This window comes from Enhydra lutris, unplaced genomic scaffold (genome assembly GCF_002288905.1).
Source record: "Enhydra lutris kenyoni isolate GAN:26980312 unplaced genomic scaffold, ASM228890v2 scaffoldscaffold12, whole genome shotgun sequence".
Classification (NCBI taxonomy): domain Eukaryota; kingdom Metazoa; phylum Chordata; class Mammalia; order Carnivora; family Mustelidae; genus Enhydra; species Enhydra lutris.
Window position 1 is genome coordinate 13,686,475 of NW_019154096.1, and position 16,429 is coordinate 13,702,903.

General features: G+C 37.7%; 1 protein-coding gene across 2 annotated transcripts in view; it reads left to right on the plus strand.

Moving 5' to 3' along the window:
- Positions 1-16,429, plus strand: part of LOC111144875 (BicC family RNA binding protein 1) — a 257,684-nt gene that overhangs the window by 131,310 nt on the left and 109,945 nt on the right. For both annotated transcript variants that reach the window (XM_022499445.1, XM_022499446.1), the window contains exon 3: positions 15,266-15,335. In XM_022499445.1, coding sequence (XP_022355153.1) covers positions 15,266-15,335 — 70 coding nt within the window. The remainder of the gene's footprint in view (positions 1-15,265; positions 15,336-16,429) is intronic.

Consider the following 16,429-nt stretch of genomic DNA (forward strand, 5'->3'; position numbering starts at 1 on the left):
AAGTGCTTTGTCATTGTTAAATTTAGATGAAGTAAATTTAGTATTGACTGTGTTTTGACAAATGTATACATTTGTGTAACCCAAACTCTTATGAAGATGTAGACCATTACCATGACTTGAAATAGTTTCCTCCTACCCCACTCTCCTCTCCCTCTCTGACGTTTTCAGAATCTCCTCTTCTACCCAATGTCTAAATGTTGACATTTCTCAAGTTTTATTTTTTAATTAAGTAATAAATAAGATTCTTCATTTTAACCATTTTTAAATGGCATTAAGTATATTCACACTGTTTTACAGTCATCGTCATCATCCGTGTTTGGAACTTTCACCTTCTCAAAGTGAAGCTCTATGACCAGGAAACAAGACCCATTCCCCCCGACTCCCACTTATATTCTACTTTGTAAATTCTCAGGGTTTGTTTCACATCTAAATTGGAAGGACCTTTGTTTCTTCTTCATGTCCTTCATAGGTGAAAGCCTCAGATTCCATGATCTTAAATAACATCTAATTCCAAATTTTTATTTCCAATTAAATTTTTTTCCTTCTGATCACTAGATTCTTACTGCCTTAGCCTGTTATTTCCCCTTGGCTGGAAATCTACTTCAGTGGCTCATAGACTTGAAAAATGTAGCTTAACTGAAACTTTTATGTTCTTAGTCTCATTTGGTCTCTTTTTTACTTCCAGTCTCAGTGATGGTACCAATCAGAAGCCTGACTGATAACTTGATAGCTCCCCTTCCATTACTCCTCCCCAGTCAATCATTCAGTAGTCTTGGCTGTTCCACTCTCAGTATACATTGATTTGCTTCATTTTTCTTTATCTCTACCATCCTGACCTTTCTCCATGCTCCCATTATATCTTACTTGACAAGTGCAATACCCTCCTAGCTCATCTCTCTACTTCTGCCTGCCTCCTTCAATGTGATCTGTAAAACACAAATAAGGTCATGTTCCTCCAAGGCTTAAAGCACTTCATGGCTTTCCTAGTGTTGTTAGAAGGAGACCCAGCCCCCTTATCCATGGCTTTCTGGGCTTTATATGACTTGGCCCTTATGTCCCTCTCCACCTCACGGTTTGCCTTTTCTCCTTCCTGCTGGTCTCTTTCATTTCCTTTAACGTCGAGTTCCCTCCTGCTTCAGGGCCTCTGCTTGCTATGTTCTTTCTATTTTCTTGACATCTTTCAGGTCTTGGCTTAATTAATTCTTAGATTGTCTTACCTAATACAAAGTATGACCTCTCTTATTCTTCTGACTCAGGGCATCCTGTTCTTTTTTAACCCCTTTCCCACTTAAAAAATGATTTCTTCCCCTTTCCTTTACTTCATTTCTCCCAGTAGATTTATTTTATTGTATTTGTTCATTTCCCCTGGTTGATTGTAAGTGTGATCAGGAACTGTTTAAATTCTATTCACTATTTATGCCTAATGTTTAATGCAGTGACTGACATGAATCTGTCATGCAGTAGGTATTTAGAAATGAATGAATCCTGCTCCCTCTTCCTTATGTGATTTGCATCACCCCCTTCGAAGTAACTGTGCTTCATATTATGGCTCATTTCTTCAAGGTATTCTTCCCTAATTAATAAATACAAGGCATCTCTCTGTTAGGTGATATCATTGCAATTTTTAAGTTTCTTTCATGAAACTTTTTATGCTCTGTAATTAAAATAAGGGTGATTTTGTTGTTGGTTTCCCTGACTATACTGTCAGCCTTGTGAGAGCAGTGGCCATAACTGTTTTTTTTTTTTTTTAAGATTTTATTTATTTATTTGACACAGAGAGAGTGAGAGATCACAAGTAGGTAGAGAGGCAGGCAGAGGGAGAGGTGGAAGCAGGCTCTCTGCTGAGCACAGAGCCTGATGTGGGGCTTGATCCCAGGACCCTGAGACCATCACCTGAGCCAAAGGCAGAGGCTTAACCCACTGAGCCACCCAGGCACGCCATAACTGTTTCGGTCCATCGTTGTTGCTCTTCAGTTGAGCATAGTGCCTCATACTTATCTTGTTTTATAAATGAATTTATAATGGTAAAATATACCTCACTAACTGGTTCATATTTCATAACACAGGATAATTATGCCATTTTATCAGTAGTGAATAGGTATTGAAAATTGAGGCTGTAGAGAGAATCTTAATTTCTTGAAACCAGCATTTAGAAAGTTAAGTGGTTTCTAATTGGATTCTTCTTAAATGTTAAGAACCTAAAAATTCACAAGGGAAAAACTGTTATGAAATTTTACTCTAAGAATCACATGAAGACATCTGAAATATTTCCAGATCTAATTCTGTAGTTTTGCAGATTAATGAAATCTTAGTACATCTGAATGTTTGTCTTTCCAGGTCTCCCTTGTGACATCATTAGTGCACTTAAGTTTCTTGAGTAGCTTTTTTGGAAATTTTCATAATCAATTAAATTCATTTTTAAAATGTACAAATTCTTCAAATATTACTCGTAATGTTTTATGAGTTACGCACTTTTTTCATATATCAGAAAGATTTAAAATTAATTTTACAGAAAAATACATTTATAGTGCAATAGATATTTTCTATCATGCTGTACCAAATTCAGTGGAGTAATACTTTAATTTTCTGGCATCCTCTTAGAAGTGATAATTTCTGAACAGTAATTCAGGAAAATTTAGTGGTTTTAAAATTTCTAGCATGTACAAGGGGATTCATATATAAATTTATGTTGGGCTTAACTGGACTCAAGTTTCCCAGCAGGCTTTAGCCCTGGGTCTTTCCACCAAATGCCCTAGACCCAGAATCAAGTGCTGGCCTATAACGCTGTCAGTTCCTTCTTCTTATGATCAAAGTCCAGCTCATTATAAAATGCCTGTGGCACGGGATTTTCTGATTCTGGTAGAGACACCATCTGCTCACTTTTTTCAGTATTACCACATACCTTTTATTTCTCTTTTAACCCATCTCAGGTAAACAGAAAACAAGCAAATGGCTTGCTGTTGTATTTGGTGTACACATATGTTTAGTTGAGGCTATATCGTATTTATCTAAATAGTGATTTTTGAAATAAATTATTTAGCTGCCAACATTTTAAAATTAAGGAGATTTTATATTCTGCCTGGTTTGGTAGCTTTTCTCGAAAAATCTGAAAGTCTGGCTACTTTGGGTCAGGTTCTGTACATGTTGGTTGGAGCCAGTGATGTGCTACTATTTGCCTCACCCTCTCCTACTCCTTATTTCCTAACGTGAAAGTCTGGTGTCAGTTATCATTTATCCTTGCTTTTGTACTGTTGGTTTTCTCATGATGGAGTAAAATAATTCTTGTGCCCATATCTATTGGTCAAGGGAAACTATGAATAAGGGGACAGTGGATTCCAAGACAATGAGAGAAGATGTATTTATTTGGGGGCAATGAATAATTTTTGTCTATTTTTTGTTTTGTGTAATATATATTTGAATTAAAAGCATGCACTGTGCCCATTCATTCCTAACGGTTCCTTGCCTAGCTTCAGTTGACATTGGAACCAGACTCTTGACTTAGATACATGATCCTATAAAAAGAAGGTAATTCCACCTTTGGTTCCCTCAAAGGATAGTAGGTTGTTCTAGAAGCTTACAGCTCTCTTACAAATGAAATTCTCAGGCATGTTCTTTGTGACTTGTCAAGAGGGTAAATGTTGTTGGCTTTACCAGTAATTAGGCCTTGTAAGACCTGGCAAGTTCACTGTGAGTAAAACGGTCTTTGCCCTCAAAGATAGTTTATCTTTGAAGGGGGTTGACTCAATTTAAAATAGAAATATAAGTTGCATAAGAAAGACAGTATAGCAGCTCTGAAGAGGGGAAGATTGTATCAAATTGAGGGGATCTTGAGGTTGTTTTTATGTTTTGAGATGAACCGAGTGCTGGAGACAGTGGGACAATGGAACTGCTTATAGAAAGAAAAAAAAAAAAAGATGGGGATTGGGTGTGGACCAGACATACTGGTGGTGATGAAGTTATGGGGACTGAGGAAAAGTAAAACCAAAAGAGGTGGATTGTAGCCTCATGATGGACAGCCTTAATGTTAGGCCAAGAAGTTTGTGCCCAACTTAAGAGGTAATGAATAAGTCCTGACAGACTTGAATTACAGTGGGGAAATATCAGAGCTTGTGAGTTGAAGGGGAGAAAACTGGAAGTGCTCTCACTACTTGTGAAGCCATTGGTAGAAATGCTCAAGGTGGTCATTACTTGGATGGAAGGTTGTCTTAGGTTCTGGGCATAGTTTTGGAGAGAGAATCACTAGGTCTGTGCAACTGATTTGGTATAGTAGTGTGAAGAGTGGGGAAGATGGGGGACCATGTTTGCATGTTTCTCCCAAAGGGAGACAGGAGGCCATGAATTCCTGATGGGCAGCTATAAAATGAAAGGGCCTCCATAAGCTTGGGTCCCTGAATGACTGTATAGAACCAAGCCCTTTGCTGACGTTATGCAGTCCATCTAAAAGGAGAGAGAAGTTTTTGTTGTATTCATCCCCTGACATTTGGAATTGTTATAGTAGCATAACCAATATATCCATCTTCATTATACTTTTTTTTAAAGCAACCTTTCCTTGAAGCCAGTACTTGTTTCTTTGCCTACTTACCCAGTACAGCCTACATAGAATTTTATCTTATTAATGTCTCAGGGATGCCATTACTGATCTGCTGTTGTCCTGATCGGTCGTCACCAGCATCAGTGCCACTGGAGCTTACTAAGTTTGCTTGAAGAAGATCAGAGTGACCTGGGTAGTAAAATGTGTTGCCTAAAAAATCATATAATGTGAATTCATATAACTGGAATAATGGCCTCTGGAATAATGGCCTTATGAAAAATCAGAGGCTAGAAAATTACAATCAAGTTTTGGAACTTGATTTTGCTAGAAATATCAATACTATTACTTTTTTTTCACAAGTTATATACTGTTTAACCATTATATTCAAGTCATATACAAGTTACATCTGATAGTTCAAATTTAATCTTTTTATAGCTACCTATGATAACAGATATGATAGAGATCTGGTTAGTCCTTCCTAGGAATTATAATAAGGTGATAGTTGGAGAATGAAATGGCTTTAAGAATTATGGATCCTGTGTCCCAGGGGAACCAAGAAATTGGCTCTTTACTAACACTATAGGTCATCACAAATAACCTCCCACACCCTGTGAAAATTCTCTTTGGTTTGGAGCACAGGTCAGAAGGTGGGGTCCATGCTTTCTTTCACCCACAGTGTTTTTTACATATTTGAAACATTTAGAAATTAGATTTATATAATTTACATAATTAACATTTAGAAATTAGAAGATTTAACACAAAAATCTAGCTCATCTTTTAAAACGGGCAAGTGTGGGCCCCTGAGCTGGTGCCAGATGTAGGCTAGAATGGAAGTGACAGAACACAGGCATCCCACTGTCCAAGCCCATACTTGGCCTAACTTGCCCCTTACTATACGGAGAGCTTCTCCATTATTAGGCACATGTACCTTGGGAGAAAAATTCTGTCAGTGATTTAGAATTTACTCTTATTTAAGGAATATTCACTCAGTTCATTTATTCTGATAAGCAGATTCCACAAGGATACCATGTTTCGAATGAGGTAAAGGAGACTGTGTAGATGGAGCGGCCGTACTGGATTCACTAAGTGCTGAGTAATTGGAAAGTCCTTCGTAATTGTTGCCTATTTTGTCCCCTTTGTCTAACTACTTCATCACTGTTAATTACTTGAACGATGCTTCTTAGATCCTAAGTGCTAGATTCAAATGTTTAAAAATGAACAAGATATAGTTTGTTGGCCATGAGGAGGCCACCTCTTTGGTGGCAGTGGTAAAACGAGCAAAGAAATAAGCACTAAAATGTTGCCACAATGGACGAGGGGAGAGAGATGACTTCTGCCTGGGAGGGTTGGGAGAGTTTTCGTAGTGGGGGGCACATCTGAACTAGGTTTTGGTCAGTATGTAGGAGTTCGCTGAACTTTTTGAGATAAATAGTGTCTATAGTGTAGAACAGTTTGAAACCCTTTATGAGTGATTCTCAATGGGGGCATAAGAGGTAGTCCTCACCTTACATAGCAGTGTGGGGCCATAAAAATGACTGTGCAAGCTGAAACTGCAAAGTGTTTTCAGTAATCAATGGGAAAATTGAATGCTGTGCAAATTCTAAAAATTTTTGTGAAAACGTTAAAGATTTCCCTGTCAGTGATAAATGTATAGGAAAATGAAAAACGATATTAAAGCTAATATTTAATGCACTGTATTTTAATGTTAGAAATATTGAGAATTAATGTGTCCATTTCTTTGTAAAAAACCTTGACTAGTTGGAGCCATGGCTTTTTTATTGTATAGTTTGTGATATGGAGGGAGCATTTTTTCTCTGGCTCGGTGAATTGTTGCGATCATAAGTCTTGATCAGATTACAACACGTCATCCTTTGTACTTTCAAGGTGTGGAATATCTCCCAGAGTTTCTTTAATGTGAAGTTTTTTGCTGGCATCAGCTCCTCCTTGTCACAACCGCTTTCATTGTTTATGTCCCTGAGTTTGTCTTCACTCAGTCTCCTCTGGCTGCATGTCCTAGCCCCTCCAGCAACGCCAGTGTCAACATTCCCATCATCCCCTATAGATATTGTACACCTGACATCTGACTCAAGTTTCACTTCCAGCAGTGTTACTGTACTTTTATCTTGGTTGGCCAGTTTCCACTTTTGATTATCCATTTTTGTAAAATGTCACTTGTTTTTGACCCTGGGAGATAAGAAGTCAGTATAACTCCTTGCTTTGCTCCTCTGTGCATGAGGTATTTACGGATGTGCAGTGAGTAATCCCCAACATACTTTGAAAGAAGTTACGTGATTCGTCACTGATCAAGATGCATGTTATATATGTAGTGATTTGTATACTGAAGAGCTGGCAGTGGAATGTGTATCTGATGCAACTACTCACAATTAATGTACTTTGGTAACTGGAATGTAAACTTGTCTCGTTGGGGGATTGGTGTTGTTTACCTAAGCTGGGTAACTAAAATTTGTACATCTTGGGACTGTGCAAAGCCAGGACTGTCTCTATGGCCATCCTGAGTGGGTTTGTTCTGCCCTTTGTTGGAAGCTCATCATCTGTAACCCTGGCCAGTGTGGCTCTCTGTTGTGTCACTGTGACAACCAAATGCTTCTGACATTCTCTCTGTGTGCATGGGGGTGGTGGTCCTTCCCTTGATTGAACCATTCTGGGGCCATCCCTGGTTACTCTGTCATGAATGAATCGGAGTGTTGAGGGGCAGCTGTTGGGCTGCTAGTGAGCTTTCAGATGACCTCCCTGTAAGTATATGGTGCTTTCCGCTTACTTCATAAGCCAAGTGGGTCAGAAATTGCTCTTGCCAGAGTCACAGGACTTCGATTTTAGCCAGACTTTGCCACATACTTATCTGCTGCTTAACCTCTTTGATTTCTCATTTCTTCATCTGCCAAATGGGTTTCACATATCTGATTTACAAGATTATGGCGTGGAATACACGGGAAATATATAAGAATATTAGACAAATGTGAGGAACGGTTCTGGAGATGACGAGTGAGTGAATCAGTGAGATGCATTTCTTGGATTTAAAATGAAATACAACAGAGCCTTCTAATGTCTCAGCAAAATAAACATCCTCAGTTTTTAGACACCCCCTCGTGTGAGAAGTTCACTGCTTTCCCATCACTACTTTTCAGGGTTTTCTAGTTCGCTCTTTTCTCACGTAGCTCCCTTTGTGATGAAATGTAGCAAATTGACTCACAATCCATTAGTCCATGAAGTAACTTTAAACAGCCTTCTCCATGAGGATAGACCTTATTTCTCTAACGGTATAAGGAAAACAGAGCACAAATGAGCTGGGTTTGTGTGTGTGTGTGAAGCAGGCTGCAGATGGCTCCCAGCTGGTAGCCATTTTGAATGATGAATTTTCAATAGTTTAGAGTATAAATGTCAAGTTAGAGTGTTCAGTGTTCTTTTCCTGGTCCAAGAATAAATATTTCAAGTAAAGTCAGCATAAATAGACTTGTTGGTTGATCTGAGATACTGTTTACTTACCTGTGGATTTTTAACTTTATGTCTGGATTGAAGAATTTGGTGAAATAAGCACGTTAGTAGAATTGTTGGTTTGGCAAAGGTTTCCATCATCTGTAAGATATTACCCTATAATTGCTGCAAACTTGCAAAATCTGTAGTATAGTGAACATTGGTAGATATATTCTCTTTCCAAATGGTGTACGAATCTGGAATTTGCTGGAGATGGAAAAACATTTATCATTTGAGCACTGGGGAATATAAGTAGAAATTATTTTTTTATCATGGATAAAACTATATGTAGAATTTGATTGGATTTTACTTGTTTATTTCATTCTAATTTCGACAAGTTATTTTGGTTAAGTAAAGTTATTTAAACGATTCCTTGTAAATCTGTGATGTAATTTTTTTCTATAGCTGATAGAACTTTTTTCCAATTAAATTCCAAATTCCAGCCCATGTAAACTTTACTCTCCCTTGCCATCTCTCCCTCTCTTACTCCCAATAGAAACTAAAACCAAAACAGGAACATAAGATTCTATGTTTATTAGGTGTGTTTTTAATATTAAAAAAGCAGTGCTATTACTCTTTGATTAGGGTACATTATGCCCTGTTTTGAGTAAGAAAGTTAAGATGGCTAATTAACTGCCTAAGCTGTTAAATATCCACAGCATGCTATCTTCATCAGATTTTTCTTTCTTCCTTTCTTTCTTTTTTAAGATTTTATTTATTTATTTGACACAGAGAGAGAGAGGTCACAAGTAGGCAGAGAGGCAGGCAGGGGGTGGGGGAGTGGGAAGCAGGCTCCCTGCTAAGCAGGGAGCCTGATGTGGGGCTCGATCCCAGGACCCTGAGATCATGACCTGAACCGAAGGCAGAGGCTTTAACCCACTGAGCCACCCAGGCGCCCTTCATCAGATTTTTCATCAGGAAAAAGTAACTTTCAAACCTAAACTACAAAAATACATATTCTTTCTGATATAAACAATCTTAATTTTAATTGCTTCATATGTTTCAAAATTGATATTCTTGGCTCAAATATTTTTGTTACTAGAAGTATTTTCCGTTCATCAGATCTGAGATTAGCATAAGAATTAAGTTACATTTCCATTATTAATCCCTTGAAAGTAATGAGTATAACAAGTCTAACAATGGAAACTTCAAATAGTTATTTTTCAAATACTTTTATCTTTAGATGAATGCCTCCCAAATCTCCTCTCCCCATGACAGAGAATTGCTGCTTACAATAAAAGAACTAAAGAAACCTAGCCGAAATTGGTAGAATTGAGAAGACTCTCCTCAACAGTGAAGATGTCCATAAGTTGAAACTGACCTATTTGTAATGGCATGAACATATAGCATCCAGAATAATGAGTTAGAACAAATCTTTAAAATATTTAAGTTGAATCATTTTCGGTAAACATTTGAACTTTGATTTCTGTGAAGGTAGAAACCAGGGCAATGATATTAAAGAAACAAAAACAAAAAAACTGTCACTCACTTGAGGATTGTTCTCCCTGAGATAGAAGATAGTCATTTTCTTCTTGGAGATTTTGTGGTTTGTACACCAAGGCACTCCTTTACCTAAATGACACTGTGATACATGGCTTCTTTGCTCTGCAAGGAAGCACTAGCCATTTTAAGCATGTTTCCCAGCTTTCAGTTCAAATTTCACACATCTTATGTTTTGCAGAGGGTTTGGTCAGAGTTAGCCACTTAATTGAATTATTCCTTGAATGCAAATTGAACATTTGGACAGTATCCTGGCTTGCTTAAGAATTGGGGCATAACATGGGTTTCTGGAAAGTGATTTCCTTGTAGGAATTAATTGGATTGTGGAAAATGTATAATATCCTTTTGAAAAGGTGTCAGTGTTTTCATCCATTACAAGATCCTAAAAATTAAGTGCTTTAGTGGTCCCATTTCTGTAATTTTTAAAAAACATCATTTCAGTACTTACGATTTTTTAAAAACCTGTCTGGATTTTGTGAAGATTCTAAAAGATTACAGCAGCTCCTGTTATGGTTTGCTCATGATTAGGTCCTCTGTCAATGTCCTCATCTTTTAGATGTCACAGGAACTTGTTATGTCAACAACCTAGTCTGCTCGGTTGCTCAGTGACTTTTATCTCATTTGTGTCTACACCTAAGCTCTTGTTCAACTCAAAGACATGGCCTCTTTGAAAAGGAAAGTAAGCACTTAGGTCAGGGTTGTCTGGAAGCCCTGGGACATCTTTTTAAAACTATATGTAAGCTTTCTAGCCTTTTTTCCCCCTTTTTTTGCCTCTAGGAGAAATCCCAGCTTTATCTCTGACTTCCTTTAGATGCTTTATTAATGAATAATCCAGAATAATGAGTTAAAATAAGTATTTAAAATATTTAAGGTATGATTTAATGTTTATAGGAAATTATTCAAAATTAGTGGTTTTTTCTTTGGGCTTTGGTTTTGTTAAGGTAGAAACAGGTCTATAATAAGATTTTTTGTTTTTTTTTTAAAGCCTAGTTGGAACTCACTTCAGGTTTGTTTGTTTTTTTAAGACATAAGAGCGTCATTTTCTTCTCAGAGGTTTTGTGGCTTCTTTGATTTCAGCCACAGCTTCTGGATCTCATCTTTTCCAGCTCCCTTATTTACCTTGATTTACCTCTCTGTTTGACTTGACGACCATTTAGGACATCTTTAAAAAAATTAGTTTGCTGCTTACAGAGCTTCTGACTTGCGTAGGGCCCTAATTTCTCCTTCTGCACCCTATGATTTATATCCTCATCCCACTTCTACCAGGGCTCATTCTCCAGCTCCTTTTCCAGTAATCCAACTTTTAGTCCTACGGTTCCTGGACCGTTGTCTACCCATACTCCCAACAGAGAACTATATTTCCTCTTCCTCCTTATGATAGGACTGCTTCACTCTACTAGTCCATAACTGGTTGAGGCTAAACCCAGCTATTAGTGTGCAGTGTCTGTGCTGTAGGAACTGACTTGGAGTCATTGGAGGTGATGGTTTGAAAAGCTTCATTAAGAACTTCCTAAGGGAAGTTCAGTGGCTTCCCTGAAGCTCAGTGGGTTAAGCCTCTGCCTTCAGCCCAGGTCATGATCTCAGGGTCCTGGGATTGAGTTCCGTATCGGGCTCTCTGCACAGCAGGGAGCCTGCTTCCCCCTCTCTCTCTGCCTACCTCTCTGCCTATGTACAATATCTCTCTGTCAAATAAATAAATTAAAAAAAAAAAAAAAAAAGAACTTCCTAAGGGGAATTTGGACTTCCTAAAAGTAAGTTAAGTATGACCTCTTCCTATTTATAGTTACTCTTCTAGCTTTCAAAATTGATTTGTAGTGAATGATAGCCAAGCACAGGTACTGGATAGCTTTGGTTTGTGTCATGTCTTCAAGGCTATATGAACATGTCCATGTGCAGATGCGTAGGCAGGTGGAGAAGATGTGAGGCACATTTGTTTTCCTTGATGTGTGAAGTAAGGCTTGAAGCACCTCAGCCATACTGACTCACCCTCAGACCCTCTGAAGTATCTCCCTCCCTCCTTCTAGACCTTTCTACATGTATTCTACTTCTATCTGGGACACATTCTCTACCTTTTCTCCAGCTAGCTGTTTCTCTTCCTTTAGGTCACAACATCAATAGGAATTTCCTTGACTACCCATGACTGGGCTAGGATTCCCTCCATACACTCATACTGCCCTGCTCCATTATGAAACTTAACACACAGTACACAGTGGTGGGTTAACTTGTCCTCTTCCTTGTTAGGCCATGAGCTCCTGGAGGGAAGCAAAATCTTATTTATTATTGTATCTCTAGTTTCTAGAACCAGTGACTGAACAAAAGTAATTAATATGTAATTAACATAAGGGTCAATATTATCTAATAATCACTGTGGGCCATGTTCTGTGTTTGGAGTTTTCCACATGTTTTCTTATCAAAACCTCACAGCAATTCTATGAGTGGGAACTATAATTAATTATACAGAGGATGAAAGACTGATGAAAGTAATTTACCCATCATGATAGCTAAAAAGGAGCAGAGCTGGTACTTGACTCCTCTGGAGCCACCTGCTCTTAATGACTAGATTACATACAATGATGAACAAATAAAGAGATATCTGAGAAGGCATCCACTTGGAGCTCTGTATGGAGATTGTAGCCTAGTGAATGTGTGGTTGGCATTGACTGACCACAGACGATATTCAGTGGAGTCACTTTTTTCTAATCATAGAGGGAAGGTCAGCTATGGGTTCCAGATTCCAGTAACTAGTAATTCATTTTCTTTAAATTTATGTTGACATTTCTTGTAGCTCATAGAACTTTGGAGGTCATGTGATATAGAAGGTAAAACTCTGGTTTTAGAGTTAGGGATACTCAGCTTGCCATAGTCTGTCTCCCTTCCCACTCAGATAGTGTCAATGTTAGGTAGGTTGAAAGTGAGCATTTCTGAGTCTCACCACTTCACTGCCCAATGGAGACCCTGGACTGATGGGAGGCTTAGAGAAGGTATGTGTAAAATAGCATTTTGACTTGATGGCTATTATATTCTATGAGGATATTTTCTCTGACTTACTATTTTCTGTCATGGAGCATCTATTGTTGTTTAATAAGAAGAGATCAAACATATATACAGGGTGATTCCTAGGAAGTTCTGCAAATGATTAAGATTTTAGAAAGTTATGTCTTACCACCATATGTTGTCAAGCAATTTTCTCTTTTACAGTAGTATAATTATGGCACCCAAAATAATTTACTGGATTAAATGGCCAAATTATTTAACTCAGGAAAAGAAAAGTATATAGATTATTTTCTTACTGCTTCCCCACTAACAGAATTATAGTAAGATCTCATTTTCCCATTTTATCTCTTCGAGGAAAATTCTGAATCGATTTTTAGTCACTTTGAAGATGTGTATGTATGTATGTATGTGTATAGTGCTTGAAACTATAAGTGATAAAATGTGACCAATGAAAAGTCTCCCCTAATTGGGGCTTCCTGCCCTCATTCAGAGACTATTGAACTTATTCATCAATTTACTTTTACTTGCCTTTCAAGACTTGAGTGATTTTGTAGATTGTATTTTAGAAAATCTTTACTAACCATCTCCCTTAACCTGACCTTTCAAAACAGTGGCTGTGAGCCATCTTTGTGAGCAGGTCCACTGTCAGCAGTTGGCTTTTTTGCATGTGTCCCTGACTGGACTGTGAGCTTGTGGACACCAGGAATTGTGTCTTATTCATAGTTATGGATCCTGGAACTTGTGGTACCTAGGTATGCTCTTGATAAATCCTTGTAAGATGTTAAAGCCATTTGTTGTGCACAAGTCTTAAAGCATATTTTCAAATTTGTATATACATGTTTTAAAAAGAGGCCCTATGTTCCGTATGGTTCGGTCTTTGTAAGCAGTCTGGTTTTAAAAAAAGTATGGTCTTTGCAAGCAGTCTGGTGTTTTTATCTCCACTCTGCTGCTTTCTAGCTGTGTGAGGAATAAACAGGTCTACTTCATAAGCATGCTGTGAAAACTCATTTACCCACATGTATCCTGTGCTTGCTATGTGTAGGGTGGAGAGCTTATTTTTATTTTGCAGAGACAGATTATAAACAAATAAACACAGAAAACAGGAGAATTTCAGATTGGGAATTTCAGCACAGTGAGATGGGAAAAATTTGGGTGATAATAATAACATGATAACGTGATGATAATGGCAAGTGGCTCTTGACCTCTATGTAAGAGACCCAGTGGGGGTTGGGGGGCAGCCGAGAGCCTCCTGGGCATCCAGTCCTCAGTGCCAGCCAAGTGTTGCCATGTGGGAATGTGGGCTTCAAGTGCTAAATCTGTCAAGTTCTCCAAAGAACCAGAAATCTTAATTTCTTTGTGAAATTCTCAGAGTTAAAAATGTTGGCTCATGTTTTAAAAACATTATGATGGGTAGACAAAATGCATCTGTGGGCTTCCAGTTTGAAACATCTGCTGGAATTTCTTTTATGCTATGAAAAGGGGATTATGTAAAGTAAGATGCATGTTAATATTTCAACTGTGTAGCCTTATATGCAGTACATAGCCTATACTGAAGGGATAAAGGTACTTTTTGTTAATTGCACCGTGCTTAGTTGTCTTCACCTTTAATTTGTTTAGTTAACTCTAAGTCCATATTAAAAAGCATATTGGGGCACTTGGGTGGCTTCGTTGGTAAAGCGACTGCCTTCATCTCAGGTCATGATCCCAGGGTCCTGAGATTGAGCACAGCATCGAGCTCCTTGGTCAGTAGGGAGCCTGCCTCTCCCCCTGCCTGCTGCTCTCCCTGCTTGTGCTCCCTCTCTCTCTCCCTCTCTGACTGACAAATAAAAAAATAAAATCTTAAAAAAAAAAAGTATAAACTATCCTACTCTAACTGAAGTGATTAATGTGTACTGGTTTTATTTGCCTATTAATTTGTTTAGTTGTTTGCCCTGCCAGTTTCTTTGACGAATTCTGTACTCATGGTACAAAGTAAACATTAATCTAGTCTTACTCATGTGATAAAAGTAGAGAAGGAAAAAGGGTAAACAGTCTTTGGTTACTCTTTCTTATTTACCATCTACCACTTTTACCCTGTGGTGGTTGTTTCCCTTACTCCTTCTTACATCTTTACACATTTGGGTCCTGGTCACTCCGGCCTGTGTTAGTCTCATGGAAGCAGAAAAGAATTGTGGCAAAGATGCCATTTTGCACCAGGCAAAGGATGACGGGAATGCAGCCTTACGACATGATGTCGTGTTTAGAGGTTTTTCATCAGTTTTAATGAAATACAAATGTGCCCAAAGCAAGTTATTAATTTTTTTCCCAGAAAAAAAAAAATCTTCATTTAGTATGGCCTAACCCATGTAGTTTTGTGTTACAAGATTATGTTTGGTGTGTTGCAATCTGTTGGCAATGGTCTTGGGGAATTTTATTCAGCACAAGCATCTCTGACAGTTCTGGCGTCAAGTGGGGTCAATTACTTGTTCATGTACTTTTGGTCTTGTTGTCTCTATGTTGAAAACTCTGAAGCATAACGGAGAGGAACACTGGGAGTAACAAAATATACTTGAATATTTCTAATAGATTAAAGGCTTATAAAAATGAATCTCTTTTTTCAGCAAGTTTTTTTTTTGCGTTGTTTTAAAATGAGGTCATTTTATCAGCATGAGACTAAAGACTTGAAAATAATTTTTTTTAGAAGAATCTTATCTGTAAATACAAGTTCTTAATTGAATCAATATTTTTCTCTCTTAATTTTTGTTACAGATCATGGAGGAAACAAATACACAGATTGCTTGGCCATCAAAACTGAAGATCGGAGCCAAATCCAAGAAAGGTAAATCATGAGAGATGCAGAAATTGGTGGCTTTGATAATGAGGACTGGAATTACTGGAAGTTTGCCTTTATTCTTATCATGTCTGTCCCCAAATATTTGTGAAATAGCGATGTTTTGGAAAGTTAACCATAATTAAGAATGATGCCTTTTATCCAGCAACCAAAAAAACACTAAGTATTTCATTGTAATGGAAATGTTATTATGGAAGATACCATAGCAAATTACGATTTCAGTGACTTTCTTTCATTCAATGGCCATGAGTCATGGTGACTTCTGAATGTAACAGCATGTTTTCAACACATAAACTTCTTGTTTTGTACCACACGAATTTAATAGCTATTTTTTTCTTCTTCTAATATGTTAGAAACCTTAGGTTTCCTTTCATGCATGCTTCTTCTCTTCATATGTCTAACTGGTGAACCCAGTACATTTTTCTTTCAGGCTGAGTGTTTCCCTTGCATGGCCTTTCTTCTCCTTTATCCTAGAACACACCACCCAGTGGATGGATGGTCAAGAATGGAAGTACAGGCACCATTATTTATTTTTTTTTTCCCCAGATTACGTAGTATTTTCAAGTGACCTGCCAGTAAATATATTTATGGATATTTTTTCAAAGCATAACCTTAGTTTCAACAAACTTTGTTGTATATACTTCATTAAAAGATACATGTAGTCATTAGGAGCTGATGGGAGATACTATCACATAATTCAAAAACAAAGATTGTGCAAGCTGAACATTATCTTTTGTGGTCCAGCTTTTTTGCTGTTGCTGTTCAGTTTCCTATTTACTTTCCCTTCTCCCTATGACTTTTATTGCTAAGTGATACTAAACATTGAAAGATTTCTCTTTCTCTTATTTTAGTTCAGATTTCCTTCTTTTAATCTCATTTTATTAGTTACTCATCACATGGGATGAAAGTTATTTTATAGTTGTTGTGAGGACTAACTGGACTTTAGTGTATTGAGGTTCCTACAGACACTGCTCTTATTACTTTCTCATTTCTGTTGTGGTGGCAAGAAAGGCAAACCCTGTGTGCTAAACAGTCGTAAGAAGACATGGTGAATTTTCAGGTGTGATCCCATAACTTCCTAC